Source organism: Trachurus japonicus, chromosome 16, assembly GCF_045865225.1.
Source record: "Trachurus japonicus isolate A0001 chromosome 16, Traja_1.0".
NCBI classification, from domain to species: domain Eukaryota; kingdom Metazoa; phylum Chordata; class Actinopteri; order Carangiformes; family Carangidae; genus Trachurus; species Trachurus japonicus.
In genome coordinates, this window is record NC_140922.1 from 32,418,875 (window position 1) to 32,440,721 (window position 21,847).

Sequence of the window (21,847 nt, forward strand, 5' to 3'; positions counted from 1 at the left end):
TCTGTCTGCTGTTTCACTGTGTCGTCATGTACTGTATGTTGTCACTGTTGCTGTGGATGTTGTTGTGTATAACATTGTCTGTCTTGTGATGTATTGTCTCTCATTGTGCAGTCTGTGAAAACAAATTTCCCCATGGGGACAAATAAACTTAAACTTAAACTTAAACTTAAACTTAAACTTAAACGGGGCAAATACACATGGAATCGGATATTGTCAAATCAGATTCAGGCCCCCGTTATATCGGCTGTCTTTACAGTACAGGCCTTGATGCCCAATTCCAATTTGTTGCCTAAATCCGATTTTAGTCATTTACAAAAATCATTTACATTTTCTATCAGAAGTGACCCATATCTGATATCTGCCTTTATACCTGCTTTGTTTGTGTGAAATAATAATTTTAAACAAAGGTGAGTCTGGTGCTCAGAGTTTATATCCAACCCGTCAATGTTTACAAAGTGAACACCCTAGTCTGTCCTTATATAAAGTGAGTGAAGTGGCTGCGTGGAGCGGAGCTGTTGTGAGATGAGCAGCTGACAGTGACAGTGATAGTTGTGCCACTGTTCAATCCTCCGTCACTCAAGTGAGGACAGGACAAAGCCTCTTGGACACATTTGTGTACATTGTTTGATTTTCCTGTCTTGATTTCTAATGGGCTCGATTCAGTTTTTGCCGGCAAGAAAACAAAATCTGGTGTTTGTCTCACGCGCTCTCTCTTTTCACACTCCCTCACTTGCCCGCATATTGATCAATAGACTTGACAAAAACAGATGCCCTGACACCATGAAAATGAAACACTATAATTCCTGTGACAACTGGCCAAGGTAGTCCCGGTCAGCCCCACGTGTCAATCACAGGCTACAGAGGTAGGCCTATCTGATTCATTTCCACATATAACAGGGGCCTGAATCTGATCTGACAATTTCTGATTCTATGCGTATTTGCCCCGTTTACACTTTCATGTTACAGATCCGATCTGAGCCACTTGAGGAAAAAATCGGAATTGAGCCACTTGAACTGTGCAGTATAAAGACAGCCGATCAGATACAAATCAGATATCTGCCAATACGTCTGCAGTCTAAACAGACAGATTGGATCTTTCCTGGCAATGCGTGTCATACGTCATCAATAATAATATTAATTCCCATGCCCACATGTTTTGCTGAACCTCTGTAGCCTGTGATTGACAGGCTACAGAGGTTATTGACACGTGTAGTCAGTATCAATAATACCTCAGCCATTTGTCACAGGAATTATAGTGTTTCATTTTCATGGTGTCCGCGCATCTGTTTTTGTCCAGTCTAGGCTTGGAGGGAGAGCCTGAGCAACTTGAGCTTCGTACAGTGAGGCAACAGACCGAGAAACTTAAAGGAAGAACCTTAGATTATCTGCTGCCTCAAGCCCTGAGAAAAAAATACTTAATTGACAGGGCTTTCACATCCACCACCTTTTGTTCACATTTTGTTGATCTGCCTTCATCATTGTTCAGTTACCAAAATAAAGGACTGAACTGATATCTGGATCCAGTGTTTTAATGTACACACCACATGGTTGTTCTGTGAGCCGGCACCACCACCACCACCCAACCAGCATAGTTTTTTTTATTGTCAATAAAGGTATCTATCTATCTGTCTGTCTGTCTGTCTGTCTGTCTGTCTGTCTGTCTGTCTGTCTGTCTGTCTGTCTGTCTGTCTGTCTGTCTGTCTGTCTAATTTGCCTCCACACCAATTGAATAAGGTATTGGGAAGAAATATAATCATTCCCCCTCTCTCTGCCTCCTCCTTTCCTGTCTATCTCTATGTGCTATCAAATAAAGGCACCCCCCCCCCCCCCCCCCCAAAAAAAAAAAAAAAAAAACTTGAAAAAAATAAATAAATACATTGCAATGATTCAGACCTGACAATCGGCTAATTGAAGCTTATTTACATATATTAGATAGATTACTTGAAACACTACTGAAGGGTTTATTACAAGTCTCTGTGGCTGGCCATTAGTTCGGAGAGGATATGATGAAACAAAGATGATTTACAGGGAAGGCACTTTTTTTCATTTTTGAACAGCAACAGTCTATGACTGTACTTTAAGAGGTGATAAATACTATATAGCTGCCAGTCAGCAAGGTCTATCATATCAAAACTTAATCTAGGGGTGTATAGGAATAAAAAAAATCACAACTAGAATTTGCCCTCCCAGGTGATACCGATATGTGAAATTTTGGGTCTTGGCCCAAGGACTACAACAGATGTAAACTAGAAAATTTCCTCTCGGGAAATTTTGAATGGGCCACGGGAGCTACTGCGGGTTGTGCCATCTCTGTCAACATGGGAATCAAACCCACGATCTTAAGGTCAAGACAGAGCTGATCAGACAGACACATGATCATCTTTCTATAAGCACTGATATGGAGGAGCTGTAACCACATTAGGTTACCTGTGTGTGTGTGTGTGTGTGTGTGTGTGTGTGTGTAGGTGTGTGTGTGTGTGTGTGTGTGTAACTGTAATCACATGAAGCTGGTTCTAGAGTCTCTGTGTGTGTGTGTGACTATGAGCTGCATCCTGTGTCAGTCTGATTTAGCTGTGTCTGTGTTTATAAACATTTAAACGAGCGCCAGGTGGATTGTTTATGAAGTTAACGAGCTCTGGCCTGAGGATCAAAGAGGTTACCACGGCGATAGGGGCCCCCGCAGGCTGAGGCAGACAGAAACGTGGACAAAAAGAGCCATTTTCTGCCTCTAAACCGGTCTCACAATTAGGCTTAGCATGACAAAACGGTAACTCCTATCAGAACAAAACACAGATCAACGTTGCTCTAAGGACTTACTGAAAATTTCGTAGTACAGCGGTTAAGCCCTCAAATCTAGGGGAATTGTGCACTTTTTGAAAGAAACATGAAACTTCTACCATAGTTAGTTTATATAATGAGGTTTATTTTAAGATCGGGAGGGAAGTCAGATTTGACCTCTGAGGCCCGGGAGAGGTCAAATCCAAGATGGCCGCCAATAATATTCAAAAATGCCTATCGCTGGAACCAAACACAGTAGAAAAACACTTAAGGTGTCATTTCCCACTACCTTTTGGGTGCCCATTCTGTTGGTGATACCTTTGAGACCAATAGAATTCAAGAAAATGCATTTAGATCAATGTGGAGGTCAAATAATGCAGACATAGGGAGGTGAACGGTGCAAAAAGGTAGTTTATTTCCAAAATAATAGCCTAACAGTGATGATGATGTTAATAATGATGATAATAGTGCCAATAATAATAATCATTATCATAATAAGCTCTTTTTTTTAACTGATTTATTATTAACTCATTGGCTGCCAGCCATTTTCAGAGCAGAGAGCTGCATACTGCCAGCCGTTTTAGGGCATTTTTTACAGATCTTTCAAGACCCACAGAATATTGTGTTCATGTAAACATGTAAACACCAAAACTACCAAGAGAAAGAATAGACTCTCTTCTTTCATTAGGAAAAAAAGTTTGTTTCTACCTTTTTCCATTCTTTAGTAAACGGCAGTAGAACATTGGCTGGTTTCGCCAAAAACACCTGTTTTTGACCAAAACACCTGTTTTTGACCAGAACACTGAGAAAACAAGCTTTTTGTGGAAAGAAACATGTCAAGCGGAACAGTGACTTTGAAGTTAATATACAACAGACATGTCTATAGACATCAATGGCAGCCAATGAGTTAAAGAGACACTGTCTCTCGGCTCTGTTCGTGGCACTAGTACACCACAGCCACTTGTTACTCTCTCCCTGGCTCTCAGGCTCCGGTCCACTTGGTGCTCCTCCTCCTCTATCCTTGCCTGACTGAGGGCTGCCACCGTGCCCCTGGTCCACCGGTGAGGGATGAGGGGGACTGCCAACTGGGGGCCCACGCCCTCAGACCGACAAAAGCTTGGATCATGGGCTGACTTTCAAGAGATCGCAGCGAGGGAGCTGCTCTGCTACGTACAAAACCCTGACCCAGAATCAGGTCGTCTGCAAGTGATTTAGCACCAGGTTCTCAACAAACATGCAGTGCGAGATTGGAGAGGACCGGCGGACCACCATCCGGCCACGCGCCAACCCTGTCACCAACGGCTCTACTCGCTGTAATCAAAAGCCGGTTGTCAGGGGGTTTCGCTAGATAGTAGGTAGGGACAGTGGGAATCTCGTTCATCCATTCATGTGTGTCACTAATTAGATGACGAGGCATTTGGCTACTGGGTCATACGGTTTTCCGTGTTTACCTGCACGTCAGGCGCCATCATGAGTACTACGACATGATACAGCCCATACGGACTCATTTCTGCATCAGCAGCTGGTCCGCCACCTTCTATAATCATTACGAGCCCAAACTGCCCCCAGCTGACCGCCAGCCGGTGGGATGCAGCCAGGCGGGGTTCCCGTTATAGAGGGCCAGCCAGCGTCGTGTAGAGGTCCCCTCAGGGCACCAGCCACCCTTGCGGCCGTCCCTCATCCCTTTGAGGACCAGCTCGGCTCCTGGAGAGGGCCGTAGTCCTCAATCCTGGAACGGCCATACCTAAAACGTGACGTCAGCCGACTGCCTTCCACTGATTGGGCAGAGCGTTGTCACTGGAAGAGTCGTGAGCGCGATGTCCGACATGAGAATTCATCTGTACCGAGACCGTTGTTATTCCTTCACCCGAGTTAAATGATGCTGTGTGGAAAACCACGCTGTGGTCCGTAATCGAGGAACAGACAAGTGAGTTTGGAGCTGACGAGAAGATCGAAAATAGAGAGAGAAACAGTGTGGCCTTGCGATCCCCCACCCCTGCTGAGGAGGAACTAGAGAACTCAGCTGTAATGGAAAAGCACCTTTACTGAGCCGTGCCGTGACTGTGTAGTGGAAAAGTGCCAATAGTTACTCCTGCCGTTTATCTGCACTTCATTAAATTTCTTCACTTTGACATTCAAAGTAGAGTTCTCAACGGGCCTGAAAATTACAACCCGACCTGACTCGGCCCGTGGGTTTTAAGCCCGGACCCGACAGAGCTCGATACACCAGCATTAGTTGTCTGGCCAAACCCAGCCCAGCCCAACAAAAAAAAAGAAAACTAAACTAAAAAAGTGACATGCTTTCTTTGCAGCGAGAGCAGATGGTGACGCAGCAGCACCTTATCAGCGGGTGAAACTGATTCAATTTCGGCCACAAAAACATTGTGGTTTTTTGGAGATACACACAGCATCTCGTGCCAAACCAACCCGACCCATCGGCCTTACTCGGGTTTGGGTTGAAATTGAGAACTCTAATTCAGAGTACTGGGCGAAAGCACATTGTGTCAACTCCCCTCCATGGGCCTTCGCAATGCTTCCAGACAGCGTCAGACACCACCCCTCTCTCCGCGGAAAGAGGAGGGCGACAGTATTATTAAATTGCAGATTTGCACCTTTACATAAATGCATTTTCTTGAATGTGTTTTGGTCAAAAACAGGTGTTTTTGGCGAAACCAGCCAATGTTCTACTGCCGTTTACTAAAGAATGGAAAAAGGTAGAAACAAACTTTTTTTTCCTAATGAAAGAATAGAGTCTACTCTTACTCTTGGTAGTTTTGGTGTTTACATGTTTACATGAACACAATATTCTGTGGGTCTTGAAAGGGTCTGTAAAAAATGCTCTAAAACGGCTGGCAGTATGCAGCTCTCTGCTCTGAAAATGGCTGGCAGCCAATGAGTTAATAATAAATCAGTAAAAAAAAAAGAACTTATTATGATAATGATTATTATTATTGGCACTATTATCATCATTATTAACATCATCATCACTGTTAGGCTATTATTTTGGAAATAAACTACCTTTTTGCACTGTTCACCTCCCTATGTCTGCATAATTTGACCTACACATTGATCTAAATGCATTTTTTTGAATTCTATTGGTCTCAAAGGTATCACCAACAGAATGGGCACCCAAAAATTAGTGGGAAATGACACCTTAAGTGTTTTTCTACTGGGTTTGGTTCCAGCGATAGGCATTTTTGAATATTATTGGCGGCCATCTTGGATTTGACCTCTCCCGGGCCTCAGAGGTCAAATCTGACTTCCCTCCCGATCTTAAAATAAACCTCATGGCATAAACTAACTATGGTAGAAGTTTCATGTTTCTTTCAAAAAGTGCACAATTTTCATGCTTAGCCGCTGTACTATCGGTACGATTTGGTGTTTCTACAGTAAATATTTTGGCGACGCTGGCAGTTTTAAAACATCAGGCCGTTCTGCTCCTCTCAGAAAATATTTGTATTGGACTCAATGAGGAGCAGAGACAGACGTGGCCGCACTCAGAGGCTGATTCTGTAAGTTCTGTAAGTCTCTCTGATATTTTGAGCACATGACATGAGAGATAACAAGTTTGTCTTACAAATTCTGAAAAAATTATGTCTGTAGAGTGTAAATTGTGGCCGTGCTCACAGTTTATCCAGAAAAAATACAGAATGTTTCTTCACTCTCTCCCACTCTAACCGATGATGTCACGCACTCTGACACGAACATTCCATGCAATACACACCCATTATAAACTCATAATTTCTCCAAAAATGATCATGGTCATTGATCAGGGATTGATCAAAAACTATATGACCTATCAAAACGTGGAGTAATGCGACAATACACAAGACTTGTGTCTACTGTTTAAAGTTTAAATGGAGTCTCTAGGTGAAAGTATGCCTGAGCAGTAGACTTTTGTTAAACTCCAATGATTGGTCTTTTTCGGTCTTTTTTTTTTCGCCCGTCCCATTGACTTACATGCAAAATTTTTGCGCAGTTTTTCGCGACTACGTCGCGAAAAATTCGTAAACTGTTGAGAAAAGTAATAGCACAGCGATCCCGATCAGGACGCACATTTTGATATATAATATGTCCTGCAACTCTTCGAGTTGCAGGACTAGTAGCGAATCGAAAATCGTCCGGAAGATGAAGGAGAACTAGAAAAAGCATTTCCAAAAATGGAAATGGTGTGAATGCTGAAAGCCATTGCTGAACCATGCTGAATTAGCAGAATAAATTGACAAAGAAATGCGGAATGGCATACAAGAAACATGTCCAAGGAGGGAATTGAACCCACATCCTTCAGTACATCAGCCCATTGACCTAACCACTCCACCATAGTTAGATTCAATGAGAGAAGAGTAAAAGAAATCCATGTATAAGAGGTCACTGACTTCTGAAGAGAGGTTGAAACTTCGATGAATGTGAGATTTTTCAATGATGCTTAAAAGAAAGAAAGAAAAGAGTATAAATGAGCCATTAGAAGTTTGTCTACAGATCAGAATTTGAATGAAGTCTCTATCAGAAAGTACCACATGAATGAGGCAGGAATCGAACCCATGGCCTCATGATCAATAAACCTTTACTCTGCCATTTCACCACAGAGAGCACACACCTAAACATGTTGTCATTGATTGTGATGATGTGCTGCAAACTGTGGTGCTTAACGAACACCTGTAACCAATTGAAGGTGGGGGAGGGGAGCAGAATTCAACATAACATAACAAGAGTGCCACTCTTGGATTTGAACCAGTGACCTTGAGGTTGGCAAGCAGCCACCTTACCCATTGGACTACAGACAGAGCTGTGGAGAAGAGAGGTTGAGACTTTGATGAATGTGAGATTTTTCAATGATACTTAAAAAAAAAAGAAATGAGCCACAACAAGTAAGTAGAGGACCTTTTTTGTGACTTGTGACTATTTTTTGATGAAATCAAACAAAGTATAATGCCCATTCCAGCGAATTAAAAAGTTGAGCTCCTGCTACTCTGCTGTGAAATAAATTGCATTGGGCTGAATGGCAGAGAGAGAGGAGGAGGGAGAAGAAGAGGGGGAGGAGGGAGAAGAGGAGGAGGGAGGAAGGAAGGAGAAGAAGAGGAGGGAGAGGAGGAGGAGGGAGGAAGGAAGGAGAAGAAGAGGAGGAAGAGGGAGAGAAAGAAGGCGGAAGGAGGGAGAAGAAGAGGAGGAGGAGGGAGAGGAGGAGAACGAGGGAGGAAGGGGGAGAAGAGGAGGAGGAGGAAGAGGGAGGAAGGAGGGAGAAGAAGAGGAGGAGGGAGAAGAAGAGGAGAAGGAGGAAGAGGAGGAGGAAGAGGGAGAGAAAGAAGGCAGAAGGATGGAGAAGAAGAGGAGGGAGAGGAGGAGGGAGGAAGGAAGGAGAAAAAGAGGAGGAGGAGGAAAGTGAACTTGGTGGAGACATGAAATGATGTAGTAATGGTTTAAAGGGATAGTTCACCCTAGAATGATATTTCGCTCATTATCTACTCACCCTCATGTTGACTAAGGGCTGGAAGAAGTTTCAGAGTCCACCGTCCCTTCTCTGAGTTACAGGGGGTCTCGGCATAGCAGTGCATGTCCATATAACGGTTGCAAAGGGACACCGGAGCTCTTCGTAAAAAAACACACACAAAAAAACATCCAAATATCTCCATGATGCTCGTATGTAATGTCTGTCTTGTGCTGAAGCCCCAAATTGCGTAATTGTCCCGAAAAAAATTAAATAAGTCTATATTTTAAGCTTGTTTGTAGCGGAAGCTTCTCGAAGCTCCTCTTCCTGGTCCGTCCAAATCTCGCGTGATTCGCAGTAACCGCACTGACGCATGCTGACGCCGGCGCAAATCACGCGAGATTTGGACGGACCAGGAAGAGGAGCTTCGAGAAGCTTCCGCTACAAACAAGCTTAAAATATAGACTTATTTAATTTTTTTCGGGACAATTACGCAATTTGGGGCTTCAGCACAAGACGGACATTACATACGAGCATCATGGAGGTATTTGGATGTTTTTTTGTGTGTGTTTTTTTACGAAGAGCTCCGGTGTCCCTTTGCAACCGTTATATGGACATGCACTGCTATGCCGAGACCCCCTGTAACTCAGAGAAGCCACGGAGGAATCGGAAACTTCTTCCAGCCCTTAGTCAACATGAGGGTGAGTAGATAATGAGCGAAATATCATTCTAGGGTGAACTATCCCTTTAATTCAACCAGTTACTCTTTCTAAAAAATATGTTGATGTTCATCTGGCCTCTAAAAAATAGAGGAGGACCAACCTCCTCTGACTCTATGGACCAGCACATAGCCAGAACAATACAAGTACATGAGTTGATCACCACAAAACCCCTCCATGTGCTAATGATCTGATTGAATACACCTGTGTGGCAGCCTGCACCATGGTGACTAACTGCTTACCTTTTACTGGGTGGCACTGTGGGTAGGTTAACTGTGTGTGTGTGTGTGTGTGTGTGTGTGTGTGTGTGTGTGTGTGTGTGTGTGTGTGTGTGTGTGTGTGTGTGTGTGTGGGACTTGATGGCCACCTGCACAACAGAGCAGGAGCAGAACAGTCAGTTTTGAGCTCGGCGCAGCTCTCCTAATGACAGCCCAAAAACAGAGAACTGTACCTCTTATCAGAATGTGTTAGAGACCATCTGGGCAAGGAGACCTTCCTGAGCATTCTGATGTGCATTAAGTGTTTGTAGGACAAATACTTTTCTTGCCGTCGCAAGGTAGAAAAGGGGGGCATTTCTGTTTTTCTAAAAAAATCAGCTCCTACTTTTCTATTGAAGTGGATGAGCCACTGGAGCGGGTCTAGCTGCACAATTAGGCTCACTGAGACAATTCTGTAAGTCTGTCTGCTGTTTTGAGCACATCAGATGAGACACGACAAGTGTGGCTACAAACCGGTGAGGAAATCATGTGTCTAGAGTTAAATTTGTGGCCGTGCTGGCAATTTATCCAGAAAAAATCCTGAATGTTTTTTCGATCCCTCTCACTCTAACGATGATGTCACTCACTCTGACCCAACCCCATACACACTCATTGAAAAGTGTGAAATTTGTCAGAAATCCTCATGTGCTTTTAAAGGATTTATCTCAAAAACGGTACAAGCTATGAAAAAGTTATAAATACAGGATGAATACATTAGAAGTTTGTCTACAGCTCAGAATTTGAATGAAGTCTCTAGCTGAAAGTATGTGGACGCTTTAAAGGCTGAAAGAAGTAAGAAGATTTGAAGAGTTTCAAGACTGTTCCAATGCATTCTCTATGGGGAAAAAAAAATCAGAAATAGTTGAATATTACAAAAAGTATGAATAGTTGAAAAGAGAAAAGACATAGCACACCTGTCCCGAAAAGGCTGAACATTTTGATATTTGAATTGTTGAAATAGCACAAAGTATGAAGGACTAGTTACATGACGAAGAAAGGCAGAAAATGGCCGAACCGAATAACAATAGTGTGAATGCTTCCAGCATTCACACTAATAATAACTAGAAAAAGCATTTCCAAAAATGGAAATGGTGTGAATGCTGAAAGCCATTGCTGAACCATGCTGAATTAGCAGAATAAATTGACAAAGAAATGCGGAATGGCATACAAGAAACATGTCCAAGGAGGGAATTGAACCCACAACCTTCAGTACATCAGCCCACTGACCAAACCACTTCACCATAGTTAGATTCAATGAGAGAAGAGTAAAAGAAATCCATGTATAAGAGGTCACTGACTTCTGAAGAGAGGTTGAGACTTTGATGAATGTGAGATTTTTCAATGATGCTTAAAAGAAAGAAAGAAAAGAGTATAAATGAGCCATTAGAAGTTTGTCTACAGATCAGAATTTGAAAGAAGTCTCTATCAGAAAGTACCACATGAATGAGGCAGGAATCGAACCCATGGCCTCATGATCAATAAACCTTTACTCTGCCATTTCACCACAGAGAGCACACACCTAAACATGTTGTCATTGATTGTGATGATGTGCTGCAAACTGTGGCGCTTAACGAACAGCTGTAACCAATTGAAGGTGGGGGAGGGGAGCAGAATTCAACAGAACATAACAAGAGTGCCCCTCTTGGATTTGAACCAGTGACCTTGAGGTTGGCAAGCAGCCACCTTACCCATTGGACTACAGACAGAGCTGTGGAGAAGAGAGGTTGAGACTTTGATGAATGTGAGATTTTTCAATGATACTTAAAAAAAAAAGAAATGAGCCACAACAAGTAAGTAGAGGACCTTTTTTGTGACTTGTGACTATTTTTTGATGAAATCAAACAAAGTATAATGCCCATTCCAGCGAATTAAAAAGTTGAGCTCCTGCTACTCTGCTGTGAAATAAATTGCATTGGGCTGAATGGCAGAGAGAGAGGAGGAGGGAGAAGAAGAGGGGGAGGAGGGAGAAGAGGAGGAGGGAGGAAGGAAGGAGAAGAAGAGGAGGGAGAGGAGGAGGAGGGAGGAAGGAAGGAGAAGAAGAGGAGGAAGAGGGAGAGAAAGAAGGCGGAAGGAGGGAGAAGAAGAGGAGGAGGAGGGAGAGGAGGAGAACGAGGGAGGAAGGGGGAGAAGAGGAGGAGGAGGAAGAGGGAGGAAGGAGGGAGAGGAAGAGGAGGAGGGAGAAGAAGAGGAGGAGGAGGAGAGAGGAGGGAGAAGAAGAGGAGGGAGAGGGAGAGAAAGAAGGCGGAAGGAGGGAGAAGAAGAGGAGAAGGAGGAGGAGGAAGAGGGAGAGAAAGAAGGCAGAAGGATGGAGAAGAAGAGGAGGGAGAGGAGGAGGGAGGAAGGAGGGAGAAAAAGAGGAGGAGGAGGAAAGTGAACTTGGTGGAGACATGAAATGATGTGGTAATGATTTAATTCAACCAGTTAGTCTTTCTAAAAAATATGTTGATGTTCATCTGGCCTCTAAAAAATAGAGGAGGACCAACCTCCTCTGACTCTATGGACCAGCACATAGCCAGAACAATACAAGCACAATAGTTGATCACCACAAAACCCCTCCATGTGCTAATGATCTGATTGAATACACCTGTGTGGCAGCCTGCACCATGGTGACTAACTGCTTACCTTTTACTGGGTGGTGTGTGTGTGTGTGTGTGTGTGTGTGTGTGTGTGTGTGTGTGTGCGTGCGCACAACAGAGCAGGAGCAGAACAGTCAGTTTTGAGTTACTCGGCGCAGCTCTCCTAATGACAGCCAAAAAACAGAGAACCGTACCTCTTGGGCAAGGAGACCTTCCTGAGCATTCTGATGTGCATTAAGTGTTTGTAGGACAAATACTTTTCTTGCCGTCGCAAGGTAGAAAAGGGGGGCATTTCTGTTTTTCTAAAAAAATCAGCTCCTACTTTTCTATTGAAGTGGATGAGCCACTGGAGCGGGTCTAGCTGCACAATTAGGCTCACTGAGACAATTCTGTAAGTCTGTCTGCTGTTTTGAGCACATCAGATGAGACACGACAAGTGTGGCTACAAACCGGTGAGGAAATCATGTGTCTAGAGTTAAATTTGTGGCCGTGCTGGCAATTTATCCAGAAAAAATCCTGAATGTTTTTTCGATCCCTCTCACTCTAACGATGATGTCACTCACTCTGACCCAACCCCATACACACTCATTGAAAAGTGTGAAATTTGCCAGAAATCCTCATGTGCTTTTAAAGGATTTATCTCAAAAACGGTACAAGCTATGAAAAAGTTGTAAATACAGGATGAATACATTAGAAGTTTGTCTACAGCTCAGAATTTGAATGAAGTCTCTAGCTGAAAGTATGTGGACGCTTTAAAGGCTGAAAGAAGTAAGAAGATTTGAAGAGTTTCAAGACTGTTCCAATGCATTCTCTATGGGGAAAAAAAAAATCAGAAATAGTTGAATATTACAAAAAGTATGAATAGTTGAAAAGAGAAAAGACATAGCACACCTGTCCCGAAAAGGCTGAACATTTTGATATTTGAATTGTTGAAATAGCACAAAGTATGAAGGACTAGTTACATGACGAAGAAAGGCAGAAAATGGCCGAACCGAATAACAATAGTGTGAATGCTTCCAGCATTCACACTAACTAGAAAAAGCATTTCCAAGAATGGAAATGGTGTGACTGCTGATAGCAACTGAACGCTGTTGCAGAATTAGCAAATAGTGCAAGCAGTGATCACCATACAAATGTTTGACCAAGGTCGGAATCGAACCCACAACCTCATGGTCATTAGACTTCCACTCTGCCTCTAGGCCACTGTGCACACACAGTTGCAGAGACTGTTGTCTGTTAATGATCTGCACACTGTCAACATCAAGAAAGCTTGAGAGTCAAGCTTGAATGACTTAGAATGAAAATTTCTGTGAATTTCAGGCTGAGAGCAGCAGTTTCAACATGAAGCAAGTTATCAGAAGTCAACAGAGGACGACTGGGAAAATAATTCACTATAATTGTTGTTGAGGCAAGATTTGAACCAGCAACCTTCAGGTCTCCAGACCAGCAAGCTAACCACTAGGCTACAGACAGAGACAGTATGTGAGGGGTAAAGAAAACCTTTGATAAGAGGATCACTGGCTTCTGCTTAAAAAAAAAAGTAAGGAATCGAACCCATGACCTCATGATCAATAAACCTTTACTCTGCCACTTCGCCACAGAGAGCACAGACATAAGCATGTTGCCATTGTAATGTGATGATGTGCTGCAAACGGTGGCAGAAGCAATTAATGCGTCTCTTAACAAACACCTGTAACCAACTGGACTACAGACAGAGTTGTGGAGAACTCTCAGCATTGGGCTGAATGAGAGCAGAGAGCTCCCTGGCTGCATTTAAAAAATATTTAAAATTATTATCTAAGTCTCTTTGCATTTTTGACCAGAATTTTAGCCAGAAGACAAGTGTGGCTACAAAACCGGAGAAAATAATTTGTCTAGAGTTTAATTTGCAGAAAAAGTTAAATATTTTAAAAAGTATAAATAGTTAAAAAGAGAAAAGTAATGCCGATAAAGTTCAAAAAAAGCTGCACGTTTTGATATATGAATTGTTGAAATAGCACAACACCTAACACACTAACCATATGGCCACAGAGAACCTGAGTTACAATGAGCTTTATACTATGAGGAATCAAAGACTGTCCAATGACAGCTGAATAATTGGAATCAAAAGTCAAGCAATGATGTGAAATGACTGAGGCAGGAATCGAACCCATGACCATATGATCACTAAACCTTTACTCTGCCACTCGGCTACAGAGAGCACACTGCTTTCAAGACTGTTGTCATTCATTGTAATGTGATGATGTGCTGCAAACTGGTATGAGTAATCAAGGAGATAACAAACACCTGTAACCAATTGAAGGCGGTGGAGGAGAGCAGAATTCAACATAACATAACAAGAATTCTTCCCTTGGATTCGAACCAGTGACCTTAGGGTTGGCAAACATCCACCCTAACCCCTACACTACAGTGGAGTTGTGAAGAAGAGAGGTTGAGACTTTGATGAATGTGAGATTTTTCAATGATGTTTAAAATAAAGAGTAATTAGTATAAATTAGCCACACCAAGTAAGAAGAGGACTTTTTTGTGACCTGTGACTATTTTTTGGTGAATTAAAATGAATTAAAAAGCACTTAACGGCAAGTTACAAAGTTGAGCTCCTTCTCCTGCTGATGTGAAAAAAATGCATTAAGCTGAATGGGAGCAGAGAGCTCCCTGGCTGCATTTAAAAAATATTTAAAATTATTATCTAAGTCTCTTTGCATTTTTGACCAGAATTTTAGCCAGAAGACAAGTGTGGCTACAAAACTGGAGAAAATAATTTGTCTAGAGTTTAATTTGTGGCCGTGCTGACAGTTTAGCCAGAAAAACTCTAGAATGTTTTTTTGCCTCTATCCACTCTGACACCACTCTGGCTCTGCTCGTTAGACGCAACACACACACATTATAAAGCTGAAAAAAATCAGAAAAAGTTAAATATTTTAAAAAGTATAAATAGTTAAAAAGAGAAAAGTAATGCCGATAAAGTTCAAAAAAAGCTGCACGTTTTGATATATGAATTGTTGAAATAGCACAAAGTATGAAGGACTAGAAGAAGACCGTAAAAAGGCGGAAGAAAATGGCCAAACAGAAGAACAATAGTGTGACTGCTTCAGCAGTCACACTAACTAGAAAAAACATTTCCAAGAATGGAAATGGTGTGAATGCTGGAAGCAATGCTGAATGAGCTGAAGAAATTGTTGAAAGAAAGAAAGATTGAAACAAGAGAGAAAAAAGAAAAGGACAGAAAGAAAGAAAGAAAGAAAGAAAGAAAGAAAGAAAGAAAGAAAGAAAGAAAGAAAGAAAGAAAGAAAGAAAGAAATGGAGTAAAAACAAAGGAGTAGAAAGAAAGAAAGAATCAAACAAACAAAGAAGTAAAAAGACAGAAATGGAGTGAAAGAAAGAAAGAAAGAAAGAAAGAAAGAAAGAAAGAAAGAAAGAAAGAAAGAAAGAAAGAAAGAAAGAAAGAAAGAAATGGAGTAAAAACAAAGGAAGAGAAAAGGAATAGAAAGAAAGAACGAAACAATCAAACAAACAAAGAAGTAAAAAGACAGAAATGGAGTGAAAGAAAGAAAGAAAGAAAGAAAGAAAGAAAGAAGAAAAAGAGAGAGGGGGATGATAGATAGAAAGAGGTAGATGGATGGATGGATGGATGGATGGATGGATGGATGGATAGAGAGGGAAGGATATAAAAAGTTACGTAAAATACAAATGAAGGAGTAGAAGAAAGAAAGAAAGAAAGAAAGAAAGAAAGAAAGAAAGAAAGAAAGAAAGAAAGAAAGAAAGAAAGAAAGGAGACAGAGGGGTTAAAAAATAGGGAGGGGTATAGATAGATAGATAGATAGATAGATAGATAGATAGATAGATAGATAGATAGATAGATAGATAGATAGATAGATAGATAGATAGATAGGACACATGTTAAAAGCTGCATCCTATGTCCCAGGCTCCACCTGTAATTGTACTACTATTAATAGAGTTGGAAAGACTAAACGTCTGAACTTAAATTCATGAGAAAAATATAAATTGTTGGAGATGTTTACATCAAAAGTATAAAATAATTGAGAGCCTGATGAATGTGAGCTGAAAACCTGTGTGTGTGTGTGTGTGTGTGAGTCTGACGGTCTCTCTGTCTGCGTGTACATGTGCAGAAAGTAAAACTGTTAAAGGGATAGTTCACCCTAGAATGATATTTCGCTCATTATCTACTCACCCTCATGTTGACTAAGGGCTGGAAGAATTCTCAGAGTCCACCGTCCCTTCTCTGAGTTACAGGGGGTCTTGGCGTAGCAGTGTATGTCCATATAACGGTTGCAAAGGGACACCAGAGCTCTTCGTAAAAAAAACACACACAAAAAAACATCCAAATACCTCCATGATGCTCGTATGTAATGTCCGTCTTGTGCTGAAGCCCCAAATTGCGTAATTGTCCCGAAAAAAATTAAATAAGTCTATATTTTAAGCTTGTTTGTAGCGGAAGCTTCTCGAAGCTCCTCTTCCTGGTCCATCCAAATCTCGCGTGATTTGCGCCGGCGTCAGTGCGGTTACTGCGAATCACGCGAGATTTGGACGGACCAGGATGTTTTTTTGTGTGTGTTTTTTTACGAAGAGCTCTGGTGTCCCTTTGCAACCGTTATATGGACATGCACTGCTACGCCAAGACCCCCTGTAACTCAGAGAAGGGACGGTGGACTCTGAGAATTCTTCCAGCCCTTAGTCAACATGAGGGTGAGTAGATAATGAGCGAAATATCATTCTAGGGTGAACTATCCCTTTAAGCGCCACAAAACTCCTCTCTCCCTAATGATCTGATTGATTACACCTGTGTGGCAGCCTGCCCTCAGAAGTTACCATGGCGACTACCATGCTTACATTTTACTGTGTGGAACAGTGTTGTGTTTGTGTGTTTATCTGTTTGTGTATGTGTGCATGTGTGACTGTGTGTGAGTGTCTGTGTGTGTCTGTCTGTGTGAGTGTGATGCCTGTGTTTGTGCGTGGACATCCTCTGTCAGTCTGGTTTATCATGTGTGTGTGTGGGGCTGTGTTTAAAAACATCTTAACGAGCGGCCAGGCTGCACCTGCACTGTTCTATTTATAGACTTTGATAACGAGCTGGCCCCTACAGCTGGACCAACTGCACACAGAGCAGAGCAGAGCAGAGAGATTTGAGCTCTGTGCAGCTTCCCAAAACAGCCCAGAAAAAGAGAACCGTAACTCTAATCAGAATGTGGCCATCTGACCATCTGGGCAAGCAGACCTTCCTGAGCGAGGCAATGTGCATTAAATGTTTGTAGGGCAAAAACTTTTCTCAGGGTCGCAAGGTAGAAAAGGGGGGCATTTCTGCTTTTCTAAAAAAATCAGCTCCTACTTTTCTATTGAAGTGGATGAGCCACTGGAGTGGGTCTAGCTGGACAATTAGGCTCACTGAGACAATTCTGTAAGTCTGTCTGCTGTTTTGAGCACATTAAATGAGACACAACAAGTGTGGCTACAAACCGGTGAGGAAATCATGTGTCTAGAGTTTAATTTGTGGCCGTGCTGGCAATTTATCCAGAAAAAATCCTGAATGTTTTTTCGATCCCTCTCACTCTAACGATGATGTCACTCACTCTGACCCAACCCCATACACACTCATTGAAAAGTGTGAAATTTGTCAGAAATCCTCATGTGCTTTTAAAGGATTTATCTCAAAAACGGTACAGGCTATGAAAAAGTTGTACATACAGGATGAATACATTAGAAGTTTGTCTACAGCTCAGAATTTGAATGAAGTCTCTAGCTGAAAGTATGTGGACGCTTTAAAGGCTGAAAGAAGTAAGAAGATTTGAAGAGTTTCAAGACTGTTCCAATGCATTCTCTATGGGGAAAAAAAAATCAGAAATAGTTGAATATTGCAAAAAGTATGAATAGTTGAAAAGAGAAAAGACATAGCACACCTGTCCCGAAAAGGCTGAACAATTTGATATTTGAATTGTTGAAATAGCACAAAGTATGAAGGACTAGTTACATGACGAAGAAAGGCAGAAAATGGCCGAACCGAATAACAATAGTGTGAATGCTTCCAGCATTCACACTAATAAGAAGAAAAAATCCACACAATAACAGTAGTGCCCGGGCTTTGCCCGGGCACTGGTCCCTGCAGCTATTTCATAGCTGTTGGGACCAGTGCCCGGTGCGATTGCCCGTGGCCCTAATTAGCTGTCAGCTAACTCTGGTACAATTATATTAATTGTGCGCTGTCCCTGTAAAAATAAAGTAGCTAATAAGTGAAGTAATAAACGTAGCTAGATTCAACACTCAGCTATAATAGGCCTACACAGGTTTACAAATTCATGGCCGTGCCACTACCATTTATAAACAGACCTTGTCAACTGATACCAATGCCAATATTAACAATTTAATGGACTCTGCAAGCTATTCAAATTGACGTTTTTATTTTTAAGCTTAAATGTGAAAGCAAATATACAAAACTGTAGTCTATAATCAACCAAACACTTCATGATCTGCGGACCCGGTGTCACGGACCCCCTGTTGAACTTGAAGACCTCTGCTTTAGATGATAAATTCATAATAAACACACATTAGGCCTACGACTGCGTGTGTGTAATGCTATTACAGTCAACTTTCCTGAGTGCCAGACTGATAACAGGTTTTATAAACCTTAAAGCTCCGACGCGTTTCTATGCGTTTTTAATGCAGACACCGAACACCAAACACCTACTGTAACAATATTAAGTTCTTTGTCATTATCAAACATTCTCAAGTATTTCAATAATTACCTTCCCAAGGTCAGCAGGTGGTTTGTTGGCTGCGTCGAATGAACTGAGAACGAAAGTAAAATCTACTTCCTGTAAGTAGGCAAATGTATACTGAACCGTTTCGCAATGTCCCAGGTTTACATAGCCTGCAAAATAACCTGGTCCGGGTTTCCAGGAAGGTTTCGTCTGGATACGCGGAGGTAAAAAAAAAAAAAAAGAAAGAAAAGAAAGTAAATGGAGAGTTTTTCCGAGCGGTCTGGAACAGTTCCAGTTCGGTCCGTGACCTGTTGCTTTTCTGTTGCGGTGCTTAACAGGTGCAGAGTCAAACCGGTTTAACGAGATCAGACATGGATATGACACCAGCTTGCATAATTTATCCCACTGAATACAATTTGATGTCTATGATTTTTTTTTAAGCCAATGAATATTTCTCCAGAAGCTCCGGACAACCTAAAATAACACTGTTTCCTTAAGGAAGAATTATAAGAAAACCTAAAGTCAGTGAATTAGGGAGGTACACACTAAGTGGCTGTAAGTGGTTGTTAAACAATCTGAACATTTAGGAGCACTTGAAATGTTTTTATTTGTGCAGTTTAAATGTCTATGGATGAGTGGACGGTAGAAATGTAACTGACTTCATTGGTCTGGATGAAGCACGAATACAGATAACCACCTTTGTGTTGTCAACTATTTAAAATTAAACAGCAGAAAAACAAACCACACTGTGATATCACATGTTTATTCATGGTTTCATACATGTTCCAGATGTTCAGGCTGACACAGTTACTGAGGTAAAACACTGTAAATGCTCATGATAATAAACTCAGTCCACAGGTTCACAAGGCCCTCTAGTGGTTACTATTGGTTACTATTCTACTGTTACAACTACTATGATGTATTTAATGCTCATAGTAAAATGGAATGTGACAGACACTTTAATATTGTTTATACAAGAAAAAGTTAAAAACACAGAGTAAAAACACACAACTGGCTGACTGTTGTTAATGTGTGAGGATTTTAAAAATGTGTGGTTTGATGTCGTCGTCTTCAGATGCTCATGGTGACCTGGATGAACTGGACACACAGAAACAAACACACATTTACACACACATCAAACTGATGTGAATCATGTTGTATACTGTTGTATGAAAGCTTTACAAAAATTAAAACAAACTAACGTCGCTCTGAGACGTGTCTCTCCTCCGGAAATGGTCTGAAACACACACACACACACACACACACTCAGCTGGTTCATTAACTTGACTAACCTTTTCAACCCTGACCAATATAACCTGCAACAACAACAACAACAACAACAACAACAACAACAACAACAACAACAACAACAACAACGTTAGAGAAGTGAAACACCAGTGAATGACATGTTAGTAGAATATAAACCCAGTAGAGCTCTGAGATCTACTGACTCAGGTCAGATAGTGGAGCTCAGAGTTCAGACCAGACATGGTGAAGCTGCATTTAGCTGCTATGCTGCTCACAAGTGGAACAAACTACCAGCAGAACTGAGATCAGCCCCAACTTAAATCCAGGTTAAAAACATTTCTCTTTTCATGTGCTTATAGCTGAGCTCTTTTTAATAACTTTTAACTTTATCTATTTTCTTTTATTTTACTTTTTTATTCTCCTTTGCTCCTGCTTTTAACTCTGTGTTTTTTGTTTATATGCTGTTTTACGCTGTGACCTGTAGTCTTTCTGGTTACGGACTCTTCGGAATTTTATTCCGTCACAACTTGTCCACCAGAGCGTTTTGGAGTTGTTGGATTGTGTATTTGATGAGTTTGATGAGAGGGAAACCAAGAAATCCCATTAGCCTCCGTAGCGTAGCTCTGAGCAGCTCACGGCTCTGCTCCGCCACTCTAAAAACAGCTTGCACTGACAATTAAAGGTAACAAACCTACTGCTATGACTATAGGGATTATGGCAATGGGCCAATTTGCCAAAAATGTTGAACTATCCCTTTAAATGTGCACACAACATAGAGATATACAGCTGTGTGTGAGAGAGTCGCACTGAGAAAAGGTTCATGTTGGGGTCAGATGAATGGGCGTGTGTGTGTGTGTGTGTGTGTGTGTGTGTGTGTGTGTGTGTGTGTGTGTGTGTGTGTGTGTGTGTTGAGGCTCAGTGTTTCCGTGTCTTAATTAAAGAGCCAATTAGAATCTCAGTTTAACGACGGTTGGAATCAGAGGCCATTTCCTGACTAATACACACACCCATGTATACTGTTACACACACACACACACACACACACACACACACACACACCAATCTGCAGTTTATGAGGAGACCAAATGAATGGAAGAACGAAAAAACGATCAAATGAGTCACAAAAGAGGGAAAGTTACGTCTCCATTCTTCACAGCGGCTGAACAAACATTGCTGGTTTGCGTTTTCGCGGGCGAAAGAGCAACGGTAGAACTACGTCATGGCGTCACGTCACGTCATACGTTTCCAGATGCCTAGCAACGCTCGCTCATTTCATTTTTTTTCTCCAGGTGAGGAAGTGACCGTTAAGATTTCAGAAACGTGTCTTCTGGTTACACAAAACTGACAACATGTTTCATCCGAGTTTATCCATGTTGCTTTTTTATATGTTTTTGGAGATGTAAGTAAAAACAGCTGCTGCTTCAGCTGGTCATAGAATATTCTTAGCTTAACAACATAGCGGAGCATCATGCTACTGTAGGCTATTGTTGACTTAGCCGGGGAAAAAAACTCTGTTAAAATCTGATCTGAGGTGAAATCCAGACGTTTTTTGCTTTCTATCTCAGATCGTTTCAAGGCCCATCTGCTGAGTTTGCTGTGTGATGGGCGGCTTAGTGGCCATCTTCTCTTTCATGCAGGTAAGTTGAAATGATTTAAAGAAAGACTTTCCTGTAGCAGTGGTGTAAATGGTATTTATTCACTTGTACTGTACATAAAGCCGGTGCATATTCTCATTTGCCCAGGTCATAGTATTTCAAAGGAGGTTAAATCGAAAGCAACTGGACTTAGTTATTTGTCTAGGAAGACGTTTCACCTCTCATCCAAGAGGCTTCATCAGTTCATGTACGCATCTGACCAGGCTGGGACTGGTCCAACTATCTGGTGTGGAGACTCACTATTTAACCTCTTGTGTGGGCGTTCACAAGGGTGATGATGTCACTGGTTCCCATTTGTGCTCCAAGTGCCAACGACAGTCGTTTAAATGACTGCCTTTGATGGAAGGTTGGTTTCGACTTCGTTAGTGCCCTATTGTGTTATAACGACAGTCGTTGGAGCCACTTGCCACTTGTGAACAGTGGTTGTTCTTTGAGGCTAGATTGTTGAATCTCCTGGGAAGGGATGAAAGGGCAGC

At 41.8% G+C, this 21,847-nt stretch overlaps 1 protein-coding gene across 2 annotated transcripts in view; it reads right to left on the reverse strand.

The window, feature by feature from the left end:
- Positions 1 to 19,235: 19,235 nt before the first annotated feature.
- Positions 19,236 to 21,847, reverse strand: part of LOC146972686 (sorcin-like) — a 71,785-nt gene continuing 69,173 nt past the window's right edge. Inside the window, exon 8 of one of the 2 annotated variants that reach the window (XM_085803096.1) lies at positions 19,236 to 19,566. In XM_085803096.1, the coding sequence (XP_085659222.1) occupies positions 19,540 to 19,566 (27 nt within the window). In that variant the 3' untranslated portion in view covers positions 19,236 to 19,539. The remainder of the gene's footprint in view (positions 19,567 to 21,847) is intronic. The other variant, XM_085803094.1, reaches the window with a different exon arrangement.